At 45.3% G+C, this 23943-nt stretch overlaps 2 protein-coding genes across 3 annotated transcripts; one reads left to right on the forward strand and one right to left on the reverse strand.

Annotated features, from left to right (window-relative positions):
- Positions 1 to 145: 145 nt before the first annotated feature.
- hsf2bp (heat shock transcription factor 2 binding protein) lies at positions 146 to 13122 on the reverse strand. 2 transcript variants are annotated; one of them, XM_085397997.1, is made up of 10 exons: positions 12992 to 13122; positions 12766 to 12836; positions 11854 to 11989; positions 8949 to 9046; positions 8618 to 8767; positions 7831 to 7975; positions 7593 to 7710; positions 1162 to 1265; positions 773 to 972; positions 146 to 362 (listed from the first exon to the last, which is right to left on the reverse strand). In XM_085397997.1, exons 2-10 carry the CDS (start codon positions 12808 to 12810, stop codon positions 333 to 335), a joined length of 1026 nt encoding a protein of 341 aa, XP_085254123.1. In that variant the 5' UTR covers positions 12811 to 12836; positions 12992 to 13122; the 3' UTR covers positions 146 to 332. The 2 variants fall into 2 exon arrangements, with proteins under 2 accessions (XP_085254123.1, XP_085254122.1); XM_085397996.1 differs by lacking the exon at positions 12992 to 13122 and having other exon boundaries at positions 147 to 362; positions 11854 to 12852.
- ankrd10a (ankyrin repeat domain 10a) lies at positions 13036 to 23663 on the forward strand. The gene is made up of 6 exons (XM_085397995.1): positions 13036 to 13408; positions 14256 to 14408; positions 14984 to 15075; positions 22259 to 22485; positions 22559 to 22621; positions 22719 to 23663. The coding sequence occupies exons 1-6, from the start codon at positions 13211 to 13213 to the stop codon at positions 23033 to 23035; spliced, it is 1050 nt and encodes a 349-aa protein (XP_085254121.1). The 5' UTR covers positions 13036 to 13210; the 3' UTR covers positions 23036 to 23663.
- Positions 23664 to 23943: the final 280 nt, after the last annotated feature.

Consider the following 23943-nt stretch of genomic DNA (forward strand, 5'->3'; position numbering starts at 1 on the left):
TTCAGTGAAGCGATTTTAGCAGAGTATACAGAGGGTGAGTGACGTCTGCTCGTGCCTTTAGTCCATGGATACAGCTCAGTGTGTGCAGCGTGGGGGTGACTGCACAGAGAACAGATCAGTGCAGAAGACCTTCAGAGCAGTTCAGTCCTGTGCTTCTGCTGTACTGACACGACACAGACACACTGCAAACATCTTTACTAGGACAGGTTTAACAATGCAGATCTACATGCACTTTAAGCACTAACAATGCACAGCAGTGTGAACATACATAGAAGCTGAACGGTGAACAATGCAGTGAGAAAGGCTCTTCTTTCACTTCAAGTCCTCCCTCGTCACACACGGCTCTGTTTGCAGGCCCGGCCCTGGAAACACACCATGTCACAGTCTGTGCTCAGAAAGGTCAGGGATGGATCTCACGGTGATGTGAGGAAGGGACAAGTGTCTACATTTGCATGCAGTGCACAATCACACCAGCTTTAGACTTTAGATCTGCCCGTGTGAGACATCAGTGCAGTTGCTTCTCTATTCAGCAAAACAGAGACTAACAGCCGAACCTAAAACACACTAACTAGTGCTTTCACTAACTGTTATGTGATAAATTACCAGGTGTGAAGAAAAGTAGCAGTGAAAGACTCAGATGCTAACAAAAGAAGCAAAACAGGTGAAGTTAACCTGAACACATACCAAGTCCTCATTTCTGTCCTGACAGAGTTAGTGTGGTAAACACAATGACTGCAAGAGCAGGGAAGCAGGGTTCATCATACTGCGGTACCTGTTGGAGGGCCTGGAGGTCCTCCAAGGTCTGCAGAGCAGTCAGTCTCAGGCTTGGCTGCGTGCTGGCAGCGAGCCTGCTGACGCGAGCACACAGGTCTGGATCCAGGAGCGAGGAGCCCAACAGGAGCAACACATCGTCCTCTAACAACATGGACTGCAGGAGACGCAGGGAGTGGAGACACACCTCCCAGTGTCCGTCTACAGACACACAAATTAGATCCTGGAATACACAGTCTGTGACACTGACAGTTTATTCAATTAACTATATCAGTGTCATTGAAGGTTAGACTTGAGACGGGTTGTAGGCCAGAGCTAGAGCACAGTGTCTGCACAGTGTCTGTGAGTGATGGGCAGACACTGTTGTTGTTGGAGCATGCAGCAGCTTACCATCAAGCAGGCTCCAGATGAGAGGGAGGATTCCTTGGTTCTCACTCAGGTACTTCAGTCCTTTGAGACTGATGCTCACGTTATAGAGCGCCATCAGCATCAACCTGCAGCAAAGCATCACCGTAGTGAACAGCAGTCCACACTGCAGAGAAACACTGACATCTAGTGGCCACAACATATCAACACATTCAGATCCCTTTTAAGAGCTTTTAAAAAAGAAGTTTAATAAAATTCCAGTGAGTGAGTGGTGGTTGGTCAGCACTGTGAAACTATGATGTTCGTCAAGTTTGTGGGTTTCATTGTGGTCGTATGAGCTCTGCACACTGTTGCAATTACAGGTATTTACTTTAGTAGGTCCCTTTTTACTAACACATACCACACACAAACATTACAAACTCTTGGTCGCTATAATAATAATAATAATAATAATAATAATAATAACTCTATTTATAAAGTGCTTTCAAACAAAGTGCTGTGCAGCAATTTGAAACTAAAAAGATGAATAAATAAAAGCGATGAATAGCAGTACAAGTAAAACACAATACAAGTTAAAAACAGTAAGAATTTAAAAACTAAAAGCCACAGAATTAAGACCTGTACACAAATGTGTGTTCAACACATGGAGCACGGGGTGGAACATAAAGGTGTAAAAGGTCGGAGAGGTATGAAGGTGCCAGTCCGTTTAAAGCCTTGTAGGTGAGCAGCAGGACCTTAAAATCTGCTCGAACCTGACGAGGTAGCCAGAGATCTCAGAACAGGGGTAATGTGCTCAAATTTCCCAGTTCTTGTTAAAATGCGAGCAGCTGCATTTTGCACCATCTGTAGACCTCTGAAACTTTTCTTTGGAAGCCCAGAAAGAAGAGCGTTACAATAATCAATACATGAAGACACAAATACATGGACAAGAACCTCTGCAGTGTCGCTTGACATAACCTGTCTGATTCTGGCTATGATCACTTTAACTTTCTACTAATATGTCAATGAAAACAGAATCTGCATCTTTCTATCCATGTGCTGCTGATGATCAGGGTGCAGCCAGCATGGGCAACAGTGTGAGCAGACATGCCCAAACCTCCATCTCCCACTGAACATCCTTCAGCTCTTATCATAGGACACCGAGGCATTCCCAATTGAGAGACATCCCAGCTGGACATCTCTGAAATATCTCACATATGAAGGGTACCAGTGAGGTGGCTGCACCGTATCAAATGGCTCCAATCCTCGTGGAGAAGCAGCAGCTTTAATCCGTGTTGGAACTACTTATGTTGTTTGTCTTAATAAAATGTTAGAACTTCAATGCTAGAAGGAAGCTCAGGAAACAAGGAGAGACATCAGAACACAGATCAAGTTTTTAGACACGCCTTTGTATCAGTTTGAAAAGCTTATGTTACGTCAAAGTGTCCATGTTGCCCAGCAGGGCGACAACAATACTCAGCCTTTTATAGCTGAGGGATAAGAATGATGACAAAGGAGGCACAAAACCTGCAGCCCAAACTCTTCTACAAACTGTTACATGGATTTTATATTGTACAGAATGAGAAGCCAATAGTCACTCACAATTACAGCAGCTGGAACTGCATGGAAACCTGGACCTACAACCCTCTGGAAACCAGATTCCAGCTGTTATCAGCTTTTTAATAAACATTGTTGACCTTACTGGTTATAAATGGGATCATTCATCTTGGCAGACTTAGACTGATGAACTGATGAGTATATAATTATACTATACTGATGTTTATACCAGAGAAGATCTTAAAATGGAGCGAGTACGTTTAGCTCATAGCATTACCGTTAACTGTCACACTACAAAATCTAACTCAAATAAAGTCCAAACCTCTGTGAACACTCTTTAAATGGAGAGTCCTCTTCACACACTGAGGTTAATTATGGAGTTCCACAGGGTTCAGTGCTAGGACCAATTCTGTTTACATTATACATGCTTCCCTTAGGCAGCATCATTAGAAGACATAGCATACATTTACACTGCTATGCAGATGACACCCAGCTCTATCTCAAATTCAAATTCAAATTTTATTTGTCACACACACACAACCATACACAGTATGACATGGGGGTGAAATGCTTGTAGCTGTACAATGCCCGACCATTAAATGACAGAAGAAATGTTTTACAATATTTACAATTTACTACAAAAATTTACAAATTAACTTAGGAATTTACAGTAACGAATGTGCAAATAGCAGAAGAGATTATAAAGATAAGGATTATAAATTATAGGAATTATAATTTATAATCGATCGCAAAGGTAGTATTGGTAGATCGCATGGCATTAAAAAAATAGATGCCAGCCTATCATCCATCCCGTCACTTGATTGATACAGGGAAGCCAGTCAGATGACATCAGATTTTTTCTGACGCTTAGGTCGCTGCGCATGCGCAAACAGCGGCGCGAAGTGTAGTAAAACTGACAAGCTAGTCAGCGAGTTAACTCCAATTTTTAGCTCTCGGTTTTTTCTCTTAAACCTAGCCGTCAGCAGCTACTGTCCGGACTATGCATCCCTGGCTGATTCAATTCAGTGCAAGTCATCAGAGTAAACTCAGGTAATGACAAAAAATTTACATAGTTAATTGTGTTGTGAAATATTGGATATTGCGGTTATGCATGTATATACATTGTAGATATAAAGAATCCTCAATATATTTATAAATAAGTATATGTTTTGGATTTTTGTAGTGGGTAGATTATTTTGACTTGGTCATTTTATAAGTAGCTCACATGCGGAAAAAGTGTGAGCACCCCTGGTGTAGATGGACAGCAGGTCAGGGAGCTCTGATTGAATGATGCGTTCTGCCGAGCGCACCACCCTTTGCAGATCTCGTCTGTCCTGCTTGGTGCTGTTCCCAAACCAGGTGCAGATGTTTGACGTCAGGACGCTCTCGATGGTGCAGGAGTAGAAGTTCTTGAGCACCTTCAGTGGCAGATGGAAGTCTCTAAGTCTTCTGAGGAAGAAGAGACGCTGACGGGCTTTCTTAACCAGGGTGTTGATGTGACAGGACCATGACAGGTCCTGAGTGATGTGGACACCCAGGTATCGGAAACTGTCCACTCTCTCCACTGGCGTGCCACTGATGATGAGGGGTTTGTAATTCCTCGCCTGCTTTGTAGTGAAGTCCACGATCAGCTCCTTAGTCTTGCTGACGTTTAGGAGGAGGTTATTCTCCTGGCACCAGGTCTCCAGGTTCCTAATCTCCTCCAGGTAGGCCGTCTCGATGTTGTCGGAGATCAGGCCCACAACAGCAGTGTCGTCAGCAAACTTGACAATGGAGGTGGTGTCGGATGTGGCAACACAGTCATAAGTGTACAGTGAGTACAGCAGGGGGCTTAAAACACAGCCCTGAGGCACTCCAGTGCTGAGTGAGATGGAGGGGGAGACTTCCTCACCCTCACTGATTGGGGTCTGTCTGTGAGGAAGTTGAGGATCCACTGACACAGTGATGAGCTGAGTCCTAGATCCGTCAACTTGGTGAAAAGCTTAGAGGGAATTATTGTGTTGAATGCTGAACTGTAGTCCACGAACAGCATCCTAACATAATTCCCTCTGCCAGTGTCCAGGTGACTCAGGGATGTGTGGAGCAGGTGAGATATGGCATCGTCTGTGGAACGATTAGTCCGGTAAGCAAACTGAAGTGAGTCGATGGTGGGAGGAAGTGAAGAAGTGATGTGATCTCTCATCAGTCTTTCAAAACACTTCATCACAATTGAAGTCAGTGCTACTGGACGGTAGTCATTGTGGCAAGCGGGCTGTTGTTTCTTTGGAACAGGGACAATAATGGACCGTTTGAAGCACGTGGGAACCACAGCTTGGGCCAGGGAGAGGTTGAAGATCTCCGTGAACACCGGTGCTAGTTGATCAGCGCAGGCTCTAAGGACCCGGCCAGGGATTGCATCTGGTCCTGCTGCCTTCCTGGTGTTCACCCTCCTGAAGGTGTTCCTCACGGCATGCTCTGTGATGACGAATGCATTTTCTTCACTGGTGCACTCCGAGCGCGCGCAGCCGTTTGTTGTTTTAATTGCTGCGGCGTCGAAGCGAGCATAAAACGTGTTCAGCTCATCAGCCAGTGAAGCATCTGCATTCATCATTGAAGAAGCTGGTCGTTTATAGTCCGTTATAGTCCGCAGTCCTTTCCACAGGCTCCTAGAGTCGCACTGTCGTAGCTGTGACTCTAGTTTTTCCCCGTAGCTCCGCTTTGCCTTTCGGACCGCGCTGCGCACGTTGTAGGACGCAGCCTTGTATAGGTCCATATTACCGGAGACGAGCCCTTCATTGTAGGCAGCGGTGCGTGATCTCAGAGCGTCGCGGATGTTTTTATCCACCCACGGCTTCTGGTTGGGAAACGTTCGGATGATAGTTCTTTCTGCTGTGTCGTCCGCTAGTTTCCCGATAAATCCCACAACCGCTTCCGTAAACATGTTGATGTCATCAGAGCTGCGCCGAAACATGTCCCAGTCTGCGTCATCCATGAAGCCAGATAACACGCACCAATGAGTTAAACTGCAGGAATGTCTTAAAGACATAAAGACCTGGATGGCCGCTAACTTTCTGCTTCTTAATTCAGATCAAACTGAGGTTATTGTACTCGGCCCTGAAAATCTTAGAAATATGGTATCTAAGCAGATTCTTACTCTGGATGGCATTACCTTGGCCTCCAGTAACACTGTGAGGAACCTTGGAGTCATTTTTGACCAGGACATGTCCTTCAATGCACATATTAAACAAATATGTAGGACTGCTTTCTTCCATTTGTGCAACATCTCTAAAGTTAGAAATATCCTGTCTCAGAGTGACGCTGAAAAACTAGTTCATGCATTTATTACTTCCAGGCTGGACTACTGTAATTCATTATTATCAGGATGTCCAAAAAACTCGCTGAAAAGCCTTCAGCTGATCCAAAATGCTGCAGCAAGAGTCCTGACAGGGACTAGAAAGATGGTAAATGGACTGATTCTTATATAGTGCTTTTCTACTCTCCCGGAGTGCTCAAAGTGCTGTATACAACATGCCTCATTCACTCAATCTCCCAACTGCCCACACTGACTCTAAACTGAGCGCTTTTATAACAAAACTCACACTCCGATGGATGCATCGGAGAGCAACTTGGGGTTAGTATCTTGCCCAAGGATACTTGGCATGCAGACTGGAGGAGCCAGGGATCGAACCACCAACGTTCCAATCAGTAGGTGACCTGTTCTACCTCCTGAGCTACAGCCACCCCGAGAGAAAGAGAGAGCATATTTCTCCTGTTTTGGCTTCCCTTCATTGGCTTCCTGTTAAATCCAGAATTGAATTCAAAATCCTGCTCCTCACATACAAGGTCTTCAATAATCAGGCCCCATCTTATCTTAATGACCTTGTAGTACCATATCACCCTATTAGAGCACTTCGCTCTCGCTCTGCAGGCCTACTTGTTGTTCCTAGAGTATTTAAAAGTAGAATGGGAGGCAGAGCCTTCAGTTTTCAGGCCCCTCTTCTGTGGAACCAGTTTCCAGTTTGGATTCAGGCTCAATCAGGTGACACTGAATCCCTGAGGCTGGTGGGGATTCCCATGATGCACTGGGTGTTTCTTCTTCACTCACTATGTGTTAACAGACCTCTCTGAATTGAATCATGCTTGTTATTAACCTCTGTCTCTCTTCCACAGCATGTCTTTATCTTGTTTTCCTTCTCTCACCCCAACCAATCACAGCAGATGGCCCCGCCCCTCCCTGAGCCTGGTTCTGCCGGACGTTTCTTCCTGTTAAAAGGGAGTTTTTCCTTCCCACTGTCGCCAACGTGCTGCTCATTGGGGTTTTCTCTGCATGTATTATAGTAGGGTATAATATATAATAATATTAGATTATATAATATAAATATATAAAGCACCTTGAGGCAGCCGTTGTTGTTATTTAGCACTGTATAAACAAAACTGAATTGAAAATTTAATTCAATTTAACCTGAACCGCTGAAGTGCTCCCAGTGATGCTTACAAAGGAGTGCAGCATAGTGGAAACACACCCTGTCACAGGCTAACTAAAAATGTGTGGCTGCCATCAAAGTCTGCACAAGCCTATTCTTAAAAAGACCCGGATGTTCTCCTGTTACTGTTTCATTCTAATAAAGTGTTTCAATGGTGTGGACCTGACTCTGATCCGTTTTCACTTACATTTCACACAGTGTGCAGACTTTTTGAAAACTATGTTGTGAATAAAGTCAGTACAGCTGACCAACACTGAGGCTCACTGATGGTTTCAAATTAAAATCTATATTACTGAATGAAAAATGTAGGAATTTTACTTTGCAAATGACTGCTTTAGAGGAAAGTAAAAGTAGGTTTGATCCTGTTATGATTCATGGATCAAACATTGTGTCACGTTCTTGTTAACTCTATTCAATCCTGATACATATTAATGACAAAGAGGTTGATCCACATACACTTTCAGTCTGGGGAAGACACCAGGCTTCATCAACTTGAGAAGTTTCATCAAAGTGTCCAGCAAGACATGCGCTGAGCTTGACAGGAAGTCCCGCCCCTGCGTTACTGCTGCTACATCTGATTGATAAGAAACAAAGAAAAGTCAGCTGACAATCGAGCAGTTATTCGTGTTGATGGAGGTTCTAAGAAAATGTGCTTCGACACATCCTTTCTGACTGCTAGAAGCTTCAGACTCACTAGTAATGGTCCCAGCCACTGCCAGCACAAACTGGTGCTCGTGGGAGTTGTAGTCCTCAGTTTGACTTTTCTCCTCTTCATCCAAAGACGTGACAAAGCTCTCGAGAGTCTGAGCAGCTACAGCAAGGAAGGCCTGCAGCTTCCCCTGAAGTGTGCGCACGCACACGCAACACACACACACACACACACACACAATCCAGCAGCATTAACATCTGCTGTTACAAATACTGTTAGATCATGTCTCAGTGACCGACAAAACATGGAGCCAATTTAATTTGGAGAGAGAAGAGAAGGAGCAGAGAGGATGCTCTTTTGTTTGCACTGCATAAAATTATTATGTGGAACGACCAAAATATATGGAGCCATGTTTCTTTTGCATCAAACACTTTAAACAACATATTTTATTGTTTCAGCTAAAGATGTACAACACAGTGGTCAGAAGGTCATTTTGTAATTATACTGTGTTGGTTTGATCAAGCAAGTCAAACTAATTATTGTGCATGCTGGGACAAGTTTGTTACTGTGGAAATGATTTTTGATTTTTTAAAGGCAGATATTTGTTCCGGCTGCAGCCCATTCCCAAAACACTTGTGTCTCCTCCTACTGGGATTAAACTGGGATCTGATGTTCATGTATTGAATACTGTTTCACTTTCAGCTGTGGCTGCACTTTATACAAACGCTACTGACCACTAACATGTATCCCTGTAGCCATATTTGGGGTTTTTGTTACAGGGAAACAAGTCCAAGTCCACACACAGAGACAGAAAAGACTGAACATGACTCACATCAGCCAGCCAAAGTGAGACGGTGTCCTCCTTGGCAGAGCAGCTCCACAGCAGACTGCAGGCAGCAGATCCCAGACCAGAGCAGAAGTCTGCCTGCTGCTGCAGCTCCACTCTGCTCTGCCACAGTTGCTCACGTAACAGCAGCTTTTCCTGAACATCCATTCACGTGGATTCAGTGCAGTGTCACATACAACAAGTAATAAATGACAGCATGGCTTAAAGCAAGACAAGCCCAAATTCATCAAGCAAGTCCAGTTTCCTCAGTGGGATACCAGAAATATTTTCATGTTATTGTTATGAGTCCATTTTCAGGTCTGACTGTCGCTCTCACCTCTTTCTCTTTTTGACTCTCAGTTTGCACAGCATCCAGTCGAGACTGCAGGTGCAGACACTCCTGCCTCATCTGCTCCTTCACAATCTGCTCCTTCACTAAACACACACACAGTTTGAGAGCAGATATTCTTATGTAATGTTTCTAACACTAGTTTTCCACAACATGAAACTTTGTCAGCTTTAAGGTAGAGTTTTGGTCCCATTTTGATTATGTCATAATCTCCCAGTCCTGTAAGAGGCCGGCAACCTCTCCGGAGTATAACCGCCTCTAATTCCAACCCCTGAGACCCTAAACTGAATAAGTGGCTGAGAATCGTGATTTATGACACGGTCTCCATGGTGGCGGTGAGTGTTTACCATGAGAAAGCAGAGACAGGGTTTCACTGCGGTGGTCCTGGGTTTCTGGACCTTCTATGGGTTTGTAATTCTTTTCATTTTCACAGGGACAAAACAACCAGTTAATAGTTAACAAACTTTCTTTAGTGGGGGACACTGAGGCCTGAGCCCTTCATGGAGTGTAGCACACAGGTGAACCAGGGGGAGGACATGATATTAGGGGCCATGGAGTCTAAGCAGTGAATGGCAGTATGCAACTTAAAAGTCCGCGTCTTACACACAGCACACTGTGTGGTCTGTGTGTGCATCTCCCACAGATGTGAACTAGGTTTCATGTAGTAACAGACTTGATGTTCCTGTAAAGGAAGAGGAAAAAGGATAGCATAGTGCTCAGAGATGGACAGGTCAATACAGGGCACATCTCAGGTCCAGTGTGGGACCTCTTAGATGATATGCTGCGTGCTGCTGGAGCAGTCTAACAGTGGCATACATTCTGCAGTAAAGGGGCAGCTGTGAGAGTCAGTATGGGTAAGGAGGCGTGTGGAGGAGGACAAGCTGGGGCTTCTGGGGGTGGTAAACAGGGTCGAGTGGGCAGAAGAATCCGAAATGCTGTCGTGCCAAAAAGTGATTTCTGATTTTTCCCTGCGTTTTTTTATGTCTCTTTGCTTAGACAAAGATATTAAAGGAAATTTAAAGAAGTTCAGGCGCCTTCTTCCAGGCTCCTTAGACCACCATGAGCTGGATGACTGAGCACCTACACAGATAATCAGACCAGTCCTTTGGGTCACTTCAAATACCTTTATAGAGCTGTCACGTTATATTTGGCGCAGTGCTAGAGCCCTCCTGAAAAGGACATTTTTAATGTCAATGACGGTTTTTACCCAGATAAATGGGTGAAAAACCTTAAGTGCAGCGTCTATCATGCAGGCAGGTCAGTGAGAAAAATAAATGACATCTCGGGGGTTTTCAGCCTCAGCACAACCTTTATCATCCCCGTGATGCATTCACGGTGGTGCTGATATTTCAGCATCTCTGCAGCGCTATCGAGGAGGAGCGACGGGAAAAAAACGCGTGTGACAGATGGAGGAAGATGTCACAAAGAGAGGAAACGGAAAAACCTTACATGTGATGACTGATTCGTTTTAGACTTTTAAATCACACGTGATGTTTTGCTGAGCTGGCTTTTTGTTCGTGTTTTTCAAAGGTTGCATGGAAACAGCAGGCGGCTGGTTAGAGTACGGCGGGGTTCGTAAAGAGCGCTTCTCAGCTTTGTCGCGATGACGTCTGCGCCTGTCAGAGGACATCAAGGAGCATGCTCAGTGTCACGAGAGATTTGATGACATCATCATCCAGGAGCGAGGTGACGGCATAGATCCAGCAGAGCCGACGGGACATATTTCATGGTCGCCATGTCGGAGCACAAGCAGCTAGTTAGCAAGTTAGCCTCTGTGCCAGAGCCAGAGAGACGGGGAGCACCACCCTAAAGCCAGGCCGTGGCAGGCGGAGGCCAGGATGCTGGCAGATCGGGCTGCTCTCAGAAGAATGGTCCAGTGGAAAGCAGCGGGGGTGACAAACAGCCGGACACAGCAGCAGGTGAGGACACCAGGCACCTAACAGCACCCAAGATACTGTCTCCATGTCTTTAGGAGAATTTGTGGAAATACCACATATTCACTAGTTTGACAGGCAGGAAATACTATTTTTGTACCCCCACCCCAAACTGCTGAAAGCTGGGAACCTGGCATAGCTCGGCGTGGTGTGCAATGTCTTCCAAAAAAAGACACGACCCAATTCTTCTTATATTACCACAACATACTGTGATGAGACAACATCCTTCGTGAATAGCAGTGCTAAATGCCTGTGCAGGTCATGGTAACCTAAGGAGCTTGGAAAGAAAAGCAACTGGACTTCTTTAAGGTTCTTGAAGATGTTTGAAGAAACTGGTGGAGAGTCCCAGGTGGCTCACAATACCAGTTGTCTGCCACCTACAATCCAGTTTGGAGATCCCTTCCCAGGCACCTTAACAACCACTCACATCTTGCCAGTTGACCTCAACAGGTCAGGTGAATTGGTGAAGCAAGGTCTCACGATGGTCTCACCCGAAACCTCTGCTGATAATGACCCACACCCTTTTTCACACCTTGACTCATGTGGTGAGACACATGATCAGCAGTGGGTCAACTCCCACTAGGGTCCCACCGGGGACTCTCTTAGAACCGAAGAAGCTTCTCGGATGAGAGGTGAAATGTCTTCAAGAAACTTAAAGTCCAGATGCTTTTCTTTCCAAGCTTCTTAGATCAACAGTGCTGTATATTTACTGGGTCAGGCCCAGGTCAGAGTAGAAGATAAAATGAGGCTAATGAGAAAGCAGGTGCACCTGGCTTTCCTTATCACCTGTGAGGGCTGTTAAACAGACCTGGCTCCACTGACATTAGACAACTCTGTCTCTCTGTAGCTGGATGTCTTCAACAAGCCTTCAGGTTTATACATTAACTGTATATGTTCTGCTCTGTGATACACACAACACCCTCGTGTTTACAGCAGGATCAGAGTGGAGTTCAGCATACTTGTCTGAGCTGCTTGGGCTTTATGCAGCATCTCCATCAGATCCCCATTCACAACTCTGGGCAGGAACTCTCTAAGCTGCATGACTTCTGTGGTCAACTTCTCTAAATCTCTCTTCCTCACTCGGATAAAGCCACCCTGGAAGAAAAAAAGATAGAAAAAGACTGCATCCTTCTTTGCCACAGATGCGCTCATTTAATTGTGCTTTTTTAGATTCTAAGTAATCCATAGACAGACAAGGAAACTATTAAATATGCACTCGAGACCAGGCAGAGTGTGATAAGGGCTCAGTGTAAACTGCTATCACAATGAAGCATGTCTGTAGGATGGCCTAGAAATAAGCAATGGGGACAAATGAATAGAAAACACAGAAGGAAAGTCTTAGGTATGTGTTGGCCGACCATGTTCTGCAATATCAGCTTCAGTGCACTGATTCTCTGAGTTTTAAATCATCACCATCATTTAAGAGGTCTCTGCTGAGTTACTGGTTTAACTTAATTAAGTTCAGACAGACTTTACAGTGTCTCCAGAACAGAGACACTTCCTGTAGTTTCTTCATTGAAATTATGCACAGCCCACATTTTTAGTTTTATAATGTAATGTAAGTCTACAGTGTCATCTCAGGGTTTGAGCACACTGCCTAAAGATGGCTCTGTCACTCAGATAGTTGTATTTGAATTATAACAAGGTTAAAGGTTTAGCTGCTGGCTTGAAAAAGTCCCACTTTTATTAGCCAGGTACGCGTTTTAACTCTGTACTTGTAGTAACCACTATCACAGATTCATCGAACACTGAGAGGCCCAGTCTTTGGACTCCAGCCGGTCTGACGAGGACAAAGCTAAAGATGCCGTCTTTGTTCTCCTGATTAGCAGGAACAGCAGGCAGGTTCGTCCGGGGCTGGCTGGGTGTCTTACCTTTGCCTTTTGGCTCGTCTTTTTCCCGCCTGATAAGGCTGCCATGTTACTGCTGGTTGGTGAGTCTGCTTCTGGGGTCACAGAGACCAGCACTCAGTTTATTACACAGCTAGCAAAGCTAGCACGTTAGCTAAGAAATGTTTCTGAATCCACAGACAGAGGTTTGAGTTGTTTAGTGCCACATCACCAATGTTTTTGAATATATTGGACACATAAAGATGCTCACCAGTGGTGTGAGTCAAAGGACTGAGGACCTGTTCCTGGCCGCTTTTTAGCGCAGACCGCCCCAAACACACGGGACGTAGCTGTGAGGCGGGCTCCAGTCCGGGTTTTACGGCCTGCGAGAGAGCTGGGCTCTTCCTTTGTGTTTGAACTTCTTCAGTGTGCTCCGTGGGACCGGTGCGGTGGAGACAAGCGCTTCCGTTTGCCCTCTCTCAGCTCACTCATGTCTGGGGGACTAGAAGCCCGCTTCTCCGGGGATGACGTGTTTGTGAGCCGCTTCCCAGTGCACCGTGCCTGCCGGGATGGAGATGTTGGGGCTCTGGTCCTTCTGTTACAGCAGCTGTCAAACCACATCCATCTAACTGCCGAGGACTCCTTCTATGGATGGACTCCCATTCACTGGGCTGCTCACTATGGACAGGTTAGCATGCAATCACTGGGTATTCAATAGTGGTGTCCATGAAACACGAAAGAGGGTTAAAATAGGTGTGCACTTTTGCCTGCTGCTGTGAACTGTAACCACACTGTGTGTATTATATGTTTAAACTCCAACATGGCGGCGGACAGCGCTCATAATCAAGCTAAAAGATTTTTTCCTCTTTAATATTTCGCCGCGCTCCTTTACTGTGTTTGATTGGCCCAAACAGTTATGTCTGAGTACCGGCGTACAACAAAGGTTTTTTAAAGACAAAAAAAAAAAAACTTGACGTGTTTGGAGGTTTTCATTGGTTCAGTAGGAGCCAATCGCTTTTTAGGCGCCAAAATCGGCTCAAAACAAACACGAAGCCTGCGACGCCGCAACAGCCTCTGTTCTCTAGAAATATAAAAACTTGCTCTCTGTTTTTTTTATTTTATTTTATTAGATGATTAATTACTTCTCGTACGATTCTGATCTTCTTCATTTTATATCACTGTCTTTACCAAAGCTCTGCTAGAAGCGTCTCTTCAGCCACCTTGAAATATCTCCAAACACTTACTGGGCACATGTTTTAAGCAGTGTCTGGATGTACTTAAACTTTTTGCTTATACGTCCCTGTAAGCGGACCTTAAGTGGGATTTTTAAATATGTCTAACAACCAAAGTCAGCTGAAGCCTGCTTTGAGAACAGCACGCTGTACAATACTCAGGTGATATACAAGGAGAACTGTTGGAGATTTCTTACAATGAAAGTGCGTCAGTGCAGAGGTCTCCTCTGAGATCTGCAGCAGTGACATACATGAGCAGTGTGTCACTGTGATTCTTGTATTTGTTACTGGCATGTGGCACAGCTGGAGTGCGTGATGCACCTGGTGGAGATGGGCTGCGAGGTGAACAGGGTGACCAGCCGATTCAATCAGACTCCAACACACACTGCAGCATTCGGAGGACATCCTCACTGCGTGGTGTGGCTCACTCAGGCTGGGGCTGACGTCAACAAGCAGGTCAGTGTGTGGAAACTCACCTATTGTGTAGTATTTAATGCTTAATGTGGTGCTGTTTGCATCTATGAGTGTTATCACTGAATATTTGAATCTAGGGACCTCTGGTTTATGCATCTGCTGTACATAAGTTAGATGAAGTTCATTTTATTGACAGTGTCTCCAGCGTTGTTCACACTAAATATGTACTTGTAGTCATGGTAAGGTTTTGGGACTGAACTTGTACTTGCAGCAAAGCTGAAAAGATAATTAGAAATGGATGCAGAGTTCACAGTGCCAGCAGTACTCATGAACCCGAGCTCTTCCATTAGTGGCCCAGGCGTGGGCCGGCAGGGCAGGAGCTTTCACTGCTGCTGGTCACCTTTTATTTCAAAAGAGCAGTGCACAATAATCTGAGCAGTGTCACCACAGCTGCAGTCCTGTGACTGTGAACATTTTCATATTATGATATTGTCTCCTAGAGTTCGATTGGTCAGTAATATTAGTGTCATTTTTGCATGTCTATAACACAGTTGGCTTGTGCTATTCTAACAGCTTCATTCATATCTCAAACCTTACAGTTTACGTTGTGTTTTCAGGACTTTGTTGGTGAGGCTCCCATTCATAAGGCAGCTCGGTCAGGTAGCTTGGAGTGTATCCAGGTCCTTTTGATAGCAGGCGCTAAACCGCAGTAAGTATCCTCCAGTCTTCGGTTTAGTAGTAATATCCAGTGTAAAGCACCACAGAAGCTCTGGCACACAGAGTGTGAACCACAGCAGCTGCTACACGTCTTAGATTTGAGTCATGTAGGCCACACATGCTCAGCAGGTCTGGTCAGAATAACTACAGCTTTTATTTTTACTGTGAAATTTACTTTAGTGGGAAATCCTGCAGCTCAGTGCTGTGCTTCAGATATCCCGCCTGAGGTAAACCCAGAGGAGGAGGAGGATGTGGCATCAGCCAGCATAATTTCTGCTGACTTGTTTTTGTTTTCCTGATTAACAGGCTGCGTTTGGCGTTCTTTAGTGCTGCGTGTTTCCTCATGCTAACAAAGATCAGCTGCTGTGGTTCTGCCGTGTTTTCTGTGGTTCTGCCGTGTTTTCTGTTGTCCTGAAATCTTATTCTTAGTGTCTCATCAGCTGTTGGGAGGGAACAAGCCACAGTGGTCTACTGTTAACATCCTCGCAATCATTTTCCATCTGTCATCACCAAGATGAAGATGTAGTGAAGTTCTGGTACAAACAGGTGACATGAAATAGTCTCAAGATCCTTGATTCAAAAAAAAAAAAAAAGTAATTGTCCTTAACTGTCCATAGGGCTGGGCGATATGACCCAAAATTCATATCTCGATATTTTTTAGCTGGATGGAGATATAAGATATATATCTCGATATATATATTTTTAAGCCATAAAGTAAGAACAAAAAGAGAGTTCTTAGTCAAAGCTGTGTCCCAGATGTCACACAGGCACTTTTATTAACATACAGCACAGATGTACATGAAAAATTACTCAAAATTAAATTATGAGCATTCATTAAATAATCATGCTCCATAAATAAAAGAAAACAAGGTTGTTTTTGTGCTAAACAAAGAGCTCACAATTGTGCAGTCAAAATGTAAACTAAAAGACGCTGAGCGTAATAACAAAGACAGACAGATTTCACAGCTGCTCTGTTCCCAACTTGTACTGCGTGACTGACAGCCTGGAGTTTGAAATCCGCTTCATAACCACGTCTCTTACAGGTGCCATTTATGGTCCTTATACACACACAATACGGTAATATTACGTTGATGCACAGTACGTATCACTCCGCGAAGCTCTTCGGTAGCCGTAATGCGCCGACAATCTATCAAGCGGTGCAGCTCCGTAGCTTACCAAAGTCGTACTCAAACATTTTTGACAGATTGCTGAGCGCCGTGTACCACATAAAATCGGTTCGCGGCCATCAAGCACAACCAGAATTCATACATAAGGCGCGCTGTCAACTTTTGAGAGAATGAAAGGATTTTAGGGTTAGCGCTGTTAGCTCGTTAGCGCGGTTAGCTCGTTAGCACGTTGACGCCGTCTAGCCCCACGCATGGGGCGATGCGCAGTAACTCGTTAACGGAGATTTGCCGTGTCCGTCTTGTCGCTGCCTGCACGTGAAGCGATGGGGGAGGAGGGGGAGTTGTCTTCAGTGAAGGCGAGGCGGAGTAACGTTGCGTAGAGACAAAAGTGGACGAAAGAGAGGCAAACTTGCGGCTCCACAACTATAATTATAACGTAACATAGACTATATCGATATAAAGGATATTGTCACATCTTATATCTCGTATAAAAATATATCGATATGTTTTAAAAACTCGATATATCGCCCAGCTCTAACTGTCCATAAGGAAGTTACAGCAGAAAATCCATTCTGTGGCGGTGTAGTAAATAATGGCCTCAGGTTCTATTAATACTTAACTTAGTGAGAACATAATGATAAAGACCAGTTAAAATCTGTGCCAAAGCTTGCTTTATTGGACAAATCCAACTCATAATGCCATATGTTTTACAAATCTTTGAACTGAGATAATCTATCATTTTAAGAAAAATACGAGCTGATTTTGGGTGTGACGGCAGCAACACTTCACAAAGAGTTGGGATGTTGGATTGGAGCGATCAGAGGTTCAAAGCAGAAACAGCTGGAGGAAGAATTTACAGTTAATCAGCTGGTAACAGAGAGGGACACGTTCAAAGAGGCGAGTTCCTCAGAAGTAAAGGTGGACAGAGTCCATCAGTCTGCAGAAAACTGCAGGTTCAGAATAATGTTCCTCACTGTGAACATGTCATCACGGACAGTAATGATGGAGCTGATTCACAGCTCTGCGTGTCATCCACACATGCAGGATAAAGCTCCATTATGCAGAGAAGAAGCCAGATGTGGAGTGGGGTTGCATCAGTGCCTGTGGACAGCCTTTCCAGATATGCAGCTGGCACATCTGGAAAGGCTCCATCAGTGTGTGAAAGTACATACAGGTTTTAGAGCTGTAGAGGTGTTCCATCCACGTGTTTCAGGGAAGCAGACGGCATCTACTCCAGCATCATGGCTCATTGTAGAGGAGTCCGTCTGCAGAGCTGGCCTGCCTGCAGCCCAAACTGTTCACCAACTGAGAACATCTAGTGTGTCATGAAAGCAGAGCCAGGACTGACCAGAGCGGGACACCGGTCCTCTCCCAAACGTGCAGCAGCCGCTCTCCTCAGCTCACACGTGTTTACAGACTATAGTTAAAAGAAGGCAGGAGGCTGCACAGTGATGAACGTGGCCCTGTCCACCTTTGTTGCTGCCAGCACATTCATAATGACCTTACTGTTTTTCAGACGGTTCATTTTAGTTTAAAAAATGTTTTCTGTGAATCAGAGTTTACGACGTTCTGCGTCGTACAAAGTGTCCCACTATTAAAACGTGTTTCAGTGGCCGTTCCCTCCAGTCAGCTCATTTGAGTGCCATTTGCTTTAAAGAGTGATAGTAATGTTGTGTGTGTTGTGTTTTGTTCAGCAGCGGCTCAGGTAAAAATCCTCTGGCATGTTTGTCATGATGCACAGCGGAGAAAAGTAGTGAGTGTAAAAGCAGAAAAGCTCATGTTTTTATGCCTGCATGTGGCACAGCAACAGCAGTTGAACATGTAAATATGCTGTGCTGTAATATAAATGGAGACAGTTACACCACCTGAGACTCCATAATAAGAGGAAAACACAAGAACAGTGATCAGACTGTGGCCTTTGTCTTTGCTTTCTCCTGAAAACTACACTCATTTATCATTTAGGCTTTTACCTTAACCTACTGTTGTAATGAAAGCAGAAAGTTCTCAAGAGACCGTTAATAAAATTATAAAATATTTAATAAAAATGATAAAGTAGCTGGGGCAGTAAAGCAAGGAAACATGGCTCTCCATTTACTGAGCAAAAATATTGAGAGACTGTTTAGTCCATCGGTGTCAATACCTGTAGACCATTTTTTAAATTATTTTTATTAAATATTTAGTCTCAGAAATGTTCTGCTTTTATTGAGTTTTTCCTTTTGATCTCTTTTCTGATGACCCACTGATGGGACGTGATTCTTGACCAACACAGAGCGCCTACAGGGGGCGCTGTAGCGTTCTGTGTTGAAGTCTGGCTGCTGTGAATGTTTTAAATGGAGAGAGGAGCTGTACCTGTCAGTACCAGCAGAGTTTCTGATCTCACTCACTGAGCTCTGCAGTGCGTGATCCTGTCAGCTCGGCTGCTTTTCCTTCTCAGCTCCCACTAGATGACACTGAGCTTCCAGGCTGGACGACTGTATTCCAGGAAGTCCTACAAACTCACTGAAAAGCCTTCAGCTGATCCAAAATGCTGCAGCAAGAGTCCTGACAGGGACTAGAAGGAGAGAGCAGATTTCTCCTGTATTGGCTTCCTGTTAAACCCAGAATTCAAAATCCTGCTCCTCTAAATAAAACTGAAAATGAGAGCAACAGCAACCTCTGCACTCACGTTATGGTGGTTACAACCTGACGCAGCTGCTCTCTGTGTGTTACTCTCACTTTCTGGATTTGGTCTAACGTCGTAGCGTGCTTGACCCCACTTCCTCAACCTCTTCTCTATATCTGCCTTACCAGCCGGTGAGAGAGATGGAGCGCGGCTGAGGACGACTGACGAGTAGTGACTGATTTCATTCTCATGCAAAGAGTTTTTTTGATGGTTTAAATGAATTTTATTAGGCCAGTTTCCAGGGAAACCATTAACTGTCTAATGACTTGAATGTCCTGTAGAAATAATACGACTACTTTACAGAATCCTTGACAAAACTGATACAGATTGAAATGTTTCTGCTGTTATTAGCAACTGTAAACTGATTCATGCGTCCACTAACCTACCAAATAACCACTGAACACAGTATTATTAATGTATTTAATACTCACTTGAATGTCTTTGTAACTTTTCCCAAGAGAAATCAGAGCTTTGAGACTCAAACGTGAGTACTCACATGAGCTTTTCTGCTCAAGGCATTTGTACACTCGTTGAAGGACATTTTAACTGTTTTGAAATCAATATAAAGATGTGTTTTTGCAAAATGTTATATATTATGTTAAAAAACAAACAGCTGTGATCTTGATTGTCAAATTGTGCTGGCAGAAACAAACACCCTGCACGTTGTGATGTTTTTCAGCCTTTGAGTTTGAACTTGATTTTCTGAAGTTGTCCCAGAAAGATGGAGCAATCCAAATAGGCACTGCAGAATCTGCCACACGTGCATCTGCGAGCAGCTTGCAGTTGTGCCACTGAGTGCTCACTATCGCTTCCCACAGTTTCTGCAGCTGGCAAACTGGCGAGGTATTTCCTGCAGTGATTGGTTTCAATGCTAACAAAGCACTCACGATGACTGTCATGTTTAGGCATGCATGCTTAGCTCTCACCTCACTGTTTACATACTGTGTGCTAATGGGACACGCCTCAGCCTCACTAATGATTGGAAGCTTAGTCTCAGGAGTACGTCAGAGTGCAGTGCTGTGCAGCGCTGTGCTGTGCAGCGCTGTGCTGTGCAGCGCTGTGCTGTGCAGCGCTGTGCTGTGCAGCGCTGTGCTGTGCAGCGCTGTGCTGTGCAGCGCTGTGCTGTGCAGCGCTGTGCTGTGCAGCGCTGCGCTGTGCAGCGCTGTGCTGTGCAGCGCTGCACAGCACAGCGCTGTGCTGTATGTTACAAAGACAACGGAGCAAATTGGACAGAAAAAAATAGATTTGTGTCAGAATTTGCAGCAGGTAAACATACCTGTAAAATGAAATGTCTATTTTTGTAGGTTTTTAACCAAATTACATCTGCACTCACTGGCCACTTTATTAGGTACTCCAGAGGAAAGAAAAGCTTAGACTTGATCTCAGCATGTTTGAGAGGTTATGTGGAAACATCTGTGGATAATCAGAACTTGATCTGTGGTTTTCTACAAAGCACAGCTCATTTCCTAACGATGACTCACTTCTCCTTCTGTTCAGGGCTTTCAAACCCAAACCACCCCAGCATTACAGAACAAAAGCTTCAGCGCTGTGAGCTTACTTTAGAACATAATCGAAGCTTAGAAATCACAAAAGCATGATCGTTTTCATGACAGCACAGATGTACTGTGTAGGATATCGGAGCAAAATGTTGGCGATTCCTGTGTCCTGATTGGTCCTCCAGTTTCAACCTGATGTTGTTCTTTTTCATTTAGGACCATGCATAGACCACATCTCAGACGGTTAGAATATTAGGGGAAACCGCCTCTGTTCTTCATCATTTCATTCAAAAACCTAAACTTTCATATCTTCTACACTCCTTGTATCCATTCTCAGCCGAGCCGAATGTTCACAGCGGTGCAGACGCTGCTCAGCATCACCCATCAAAGTGAAAAAGTGCAGCGGAAGATCAGTCAGAAAAGTCCAGCTTCACGAGTGTGGAGGGGAGGTGTTACTGCTCTCCAGGTTGCTCTGATGGCCTTTCTGGGTTTTTGGGTCGGCTGGTTCTTGTTTTCCTCTTCACATAATCTCTATAGCTCAGGTCAGGTGAGTCGGCTGCACATCACTCGCTGGGCCCACGTCCTCATTTTAGGTTTGACAGCATTTTAGCAGGTAAAGGTGATGCTTGGACATGAACTGAGCTGCGGTTTGGGGAAGGCCTCGAAGGGGACTGGTGACGGCTCCCGGGCCTGGCAGATCCCCGTGTACTAAATAGAAGTGAAGAAGTTAAGGAATTGAGAACAAGGAAGGAGGGAGGGAGGGCACGTAAAGGAGAATGAGCAGTTTGCAGAACTGGGGGAACCTCTGTAGATGACAACTAGAACGAGCGTGTTTGGAGGCGTGGTCCCACTCCTGAAATACCGAAACATGATGTCGATAAATGAGTGTCTTCACAAAGCTAATGAGAGAAGCATGAAGAGCTCCAACGTCTGCTGGTAGATGTCTGTGTTGACTTTGGAGCAGCACCAGGAGGTGACATGTGAGCAGGGATCTCAAACTATTGACGTGAAGAAATATAATGCAACTTGGCATTGGAAATGTTTGTTGTTGTTGTTCTGTGCTACTTGAACACTAGCGTGAGATGGCAGTGGCCCACAGCTCATTTCAGTTTGAAAAGAAGACTCTGGACCTTCTCCTCCTCCTCCTGAGATGCGCTGCTCTGTTATCTCTGGTTCAGGCTTGATCTGACCTCAGCCCACTCCTGTCAGGCTCTCCCAGGTTCTTGAGATGACTTTTCTTGACACTGATTTCGAGGCTGAGGTCATGTCTGCTGCACCTTTTCCTGCCGTGCTTTTCCCTTCCGGTCCACTTCCATGGAGATGCTCCAGTACGGCTGTGAGCAGCCTTCTGTGGCTGCTCATGGATCCTTCTCAAACGTGACGTCAGCAGTCAGACGGTGTACGTCCTCGAGACTGTCTGAACCGTAACTTCCTCAAACTCGACATGAAATATTCTAATAATCTGAGATGCTGGAGTGCAAATTTTATGATCCAGCATCAGAATGAAAACAAACAGGTTGAAATGTTTCATTTTGCATGAAATGAATGTAGAATATTAACAATACAAAAAGAACATTATTGATAATATCCAGATTGTATTATATCCAGTTTTGGGAGGCATGCACACGGCTTTCACATCTGTGTGATAGACAGGAAAATAAACAGTTTGAAACACGGCCTGTCGTCTTTAGCTGAAACGTGGCGGTGATCGCGGTCCTGCTGTGTGTGAGTGGGCAGGTTAGTCACAGCACGTGTTGCAGGGTGAGACCATCAAGACTCGGACTGGTTTTCTTCGATCGTGATGGTTTCTTCTTGCAACATTAGAGCTCTGATGGTTTGAGGTGCTGTTACCCAGGATGCACTTTGTCTGACTTCATTCTTATTGTTTAGTTTAGAGAATGCAAGCGGGCAGACGGCAGCAGATCTGGCCCACGCTCAAGGCTTCCACGACTGTTTCTGCTTCATCTCCAACGCCCAGAAGCACCTGCAGCAGCGTAACGAGGGGAACATAGTGCAGAATGGAGGCGGCGCCCCCTGTGGTCTGGGCGCGCTCAGCAGAAAGAGGCAGCTAGCCGCCCTGGACGCGGGCCACCTGAAAAAAGCCAAAAGGGCTGATGGTAAGAAATGTTTACGTGTCAGGCGTGTGCGCGGTGCTTGCTTGTTTGCTCTTCTCATCGTGCTGTGCTGCAGGTATGCTGGTGCAGAGCAGCGCGCTCGAGGAGCTGGAAGCCATGAGCCTGGAGCTCAGCGCAGGTGGGTTTGCTCTGCGTGGCAAAGCAGCAAATGGCTACAACAATATCACATGATCTACCTCTGATCCCATTTTCTCTGCTGCTGTGTTTAAAAGCAGATTTCAACAACGGGCATCTCCACGCTGCGCCTCCTCCTCCGCTCTCTCCAAACTCTCACTCTCCGCCACGTTGTCGGCGGGCTTCAGCCGAGATGTGCGGCTCGCTGCACCTGAGCAGCAGCCCGGGTGGCTGCGTCTCTAACTGGCCCGCGTGCCTGGGGCCAACCGGGGTGGACTGTGGGGATTTCTTGCATTATGGACACTACCATGGCTTTGGCGACACGGCCGAGGAGCTGAGTGACAGCAGCTGCATCCGGGCGGAGCATCCATCCAAGCAGGCTGTGGATGGCAGCATCCACCTATACCACGGCTCATAAACCGGAGGCTTCGTCTGCAGGCAGATGTGCTTCCACTAAACTTTAAAGGATTACCCTGGCGATCAGAAGTAATCCTCCTGTGCCTACAGCCCACAGCCAGGACGAGTCAGGCTCACACTGACTCAGCTGGGTGGTGAAAAAGCTGCTTCCAAAAATAATCTTCAGGGATGGATTTCTGTGACATCACACTGTAGGGCAACACTATTCTCATAACTCGAGTTAACTTGGTTCTCTTGGTTTAATCAGCAGCGTCTCTGCAGCCCTGTCCTCACAGTGGCCTTTCAACCACGGACAGCTGGTGGGAATACTTCACTCGTCTTTGTGCTAAGCTGGTTCAGAGCACGGTGCTGTGTGGGTGTGGAACTCGTCCCGTCTGCTGGGGCCTTCATTAACCCAGGTGTTTACTGCTCTGGGCTCAGGAGTGACCTCCTGCTCACCGTGTTACGTCAGGAGTGTCGCTGAACTGCACGGAGGCTGAAAACTGTTTTAGATCTCACTGTAATTTCATGAGGCTTAAACCATTTGTTTTGTACGACGGTTGTAGAGGCGCCGATTTTCCACTGTGTGTGACACACGACCTTACACTGACCTGCATTTGTACTCAATAAAACCTGTTTTACATATAAGACAGTATTTGTGCATGTTTTGATTTTTATCACACAAATACATTAACGTAGTTTAAACATGTTTGAGTTAAATGTCAGACGGTTTTCTACAAGGTGCCATCAGGCCACCTGAAGAGAAACCCAAAGACTGCCTGGACTCAGAGATGACATCACTACGTGGGACAGAGCGCCGCTGTGTATAAAGAGCTGTGCTCCACATTCGTGGACGACACAGTGCACTCAAACTTGTGGCTGCTGGATTTATTTTGCCCGTCTACATTTATATTGACCCCAGAGATAATG

Source organism: Rhamphochromis longiceps, linkage group LG23 (genome assembly GCF_057381845.1).
Source record: "Rhamphochromis longiceps isolate RC_006_pf linkage group LG23, R_longiceps_female_GT1.1, whole genome shotgun sequence".
NCBI classification, from domain to species: domain Eukaryota; kingdom Metazoa; phylum Chordata; class Actinopteri; order Cichliformes; family Cichlidae; genus Rhamphochromis; species Rhamphochromis longiceps.

What these genes read in the sequence shown, in the direction of transcription:
- ankrd10a (XM_085397995.1), top strand. Translation starts at nt 13,211, where the DNA reads ATGTCTGGGGGACTAGAAGCCCGCTTCTCCGGGGATGACGTGTTTGTG. An exon ending in GGGCTGCTCACTATGGACAG is followed by an intron (nt 13,409 to 14,255) that starts GTTAGCATGCAA and finishes CATGTGGCACAG; the next exon opens with CTGGAGTGCGTGATGCACCT. An exon ending in GGGCTGACGTCAACAAGCAG is followed by an intron (nt 14,409 to 14,983) that starts GTCAGTGTGTGG and finishes TTGTGTTTTCAG; the next exon opens with GACTTTGTTGGTGAGGCTCC.
- hsf2bp (XM_085397996.1), bottom strand. Translation starts at nt 12,046, where the DNA reads ATGAGCGCATCTGTGGCAAAGAAGGATGCAGTCTTTTTCTATCTTTTT. An exon ending in AGTGGCTGGGACCATTACTA is followed by an intron (nt 7,711 to 7,830) that starts GTGAGTCTGAAG and finishes CTTATCAATCAG; the next exon opens with ATGTAGCAGCAGTAACGCAG. An exon ending in CATCTGGAGCCTGCTTGATG is followed by an intron (nt 973 to 1,161) that starts GTAAGCTGCTGC and finishes GTGTGTCTGTAG; the next exon opens with ACGGACACTGGGAGGTGTGT.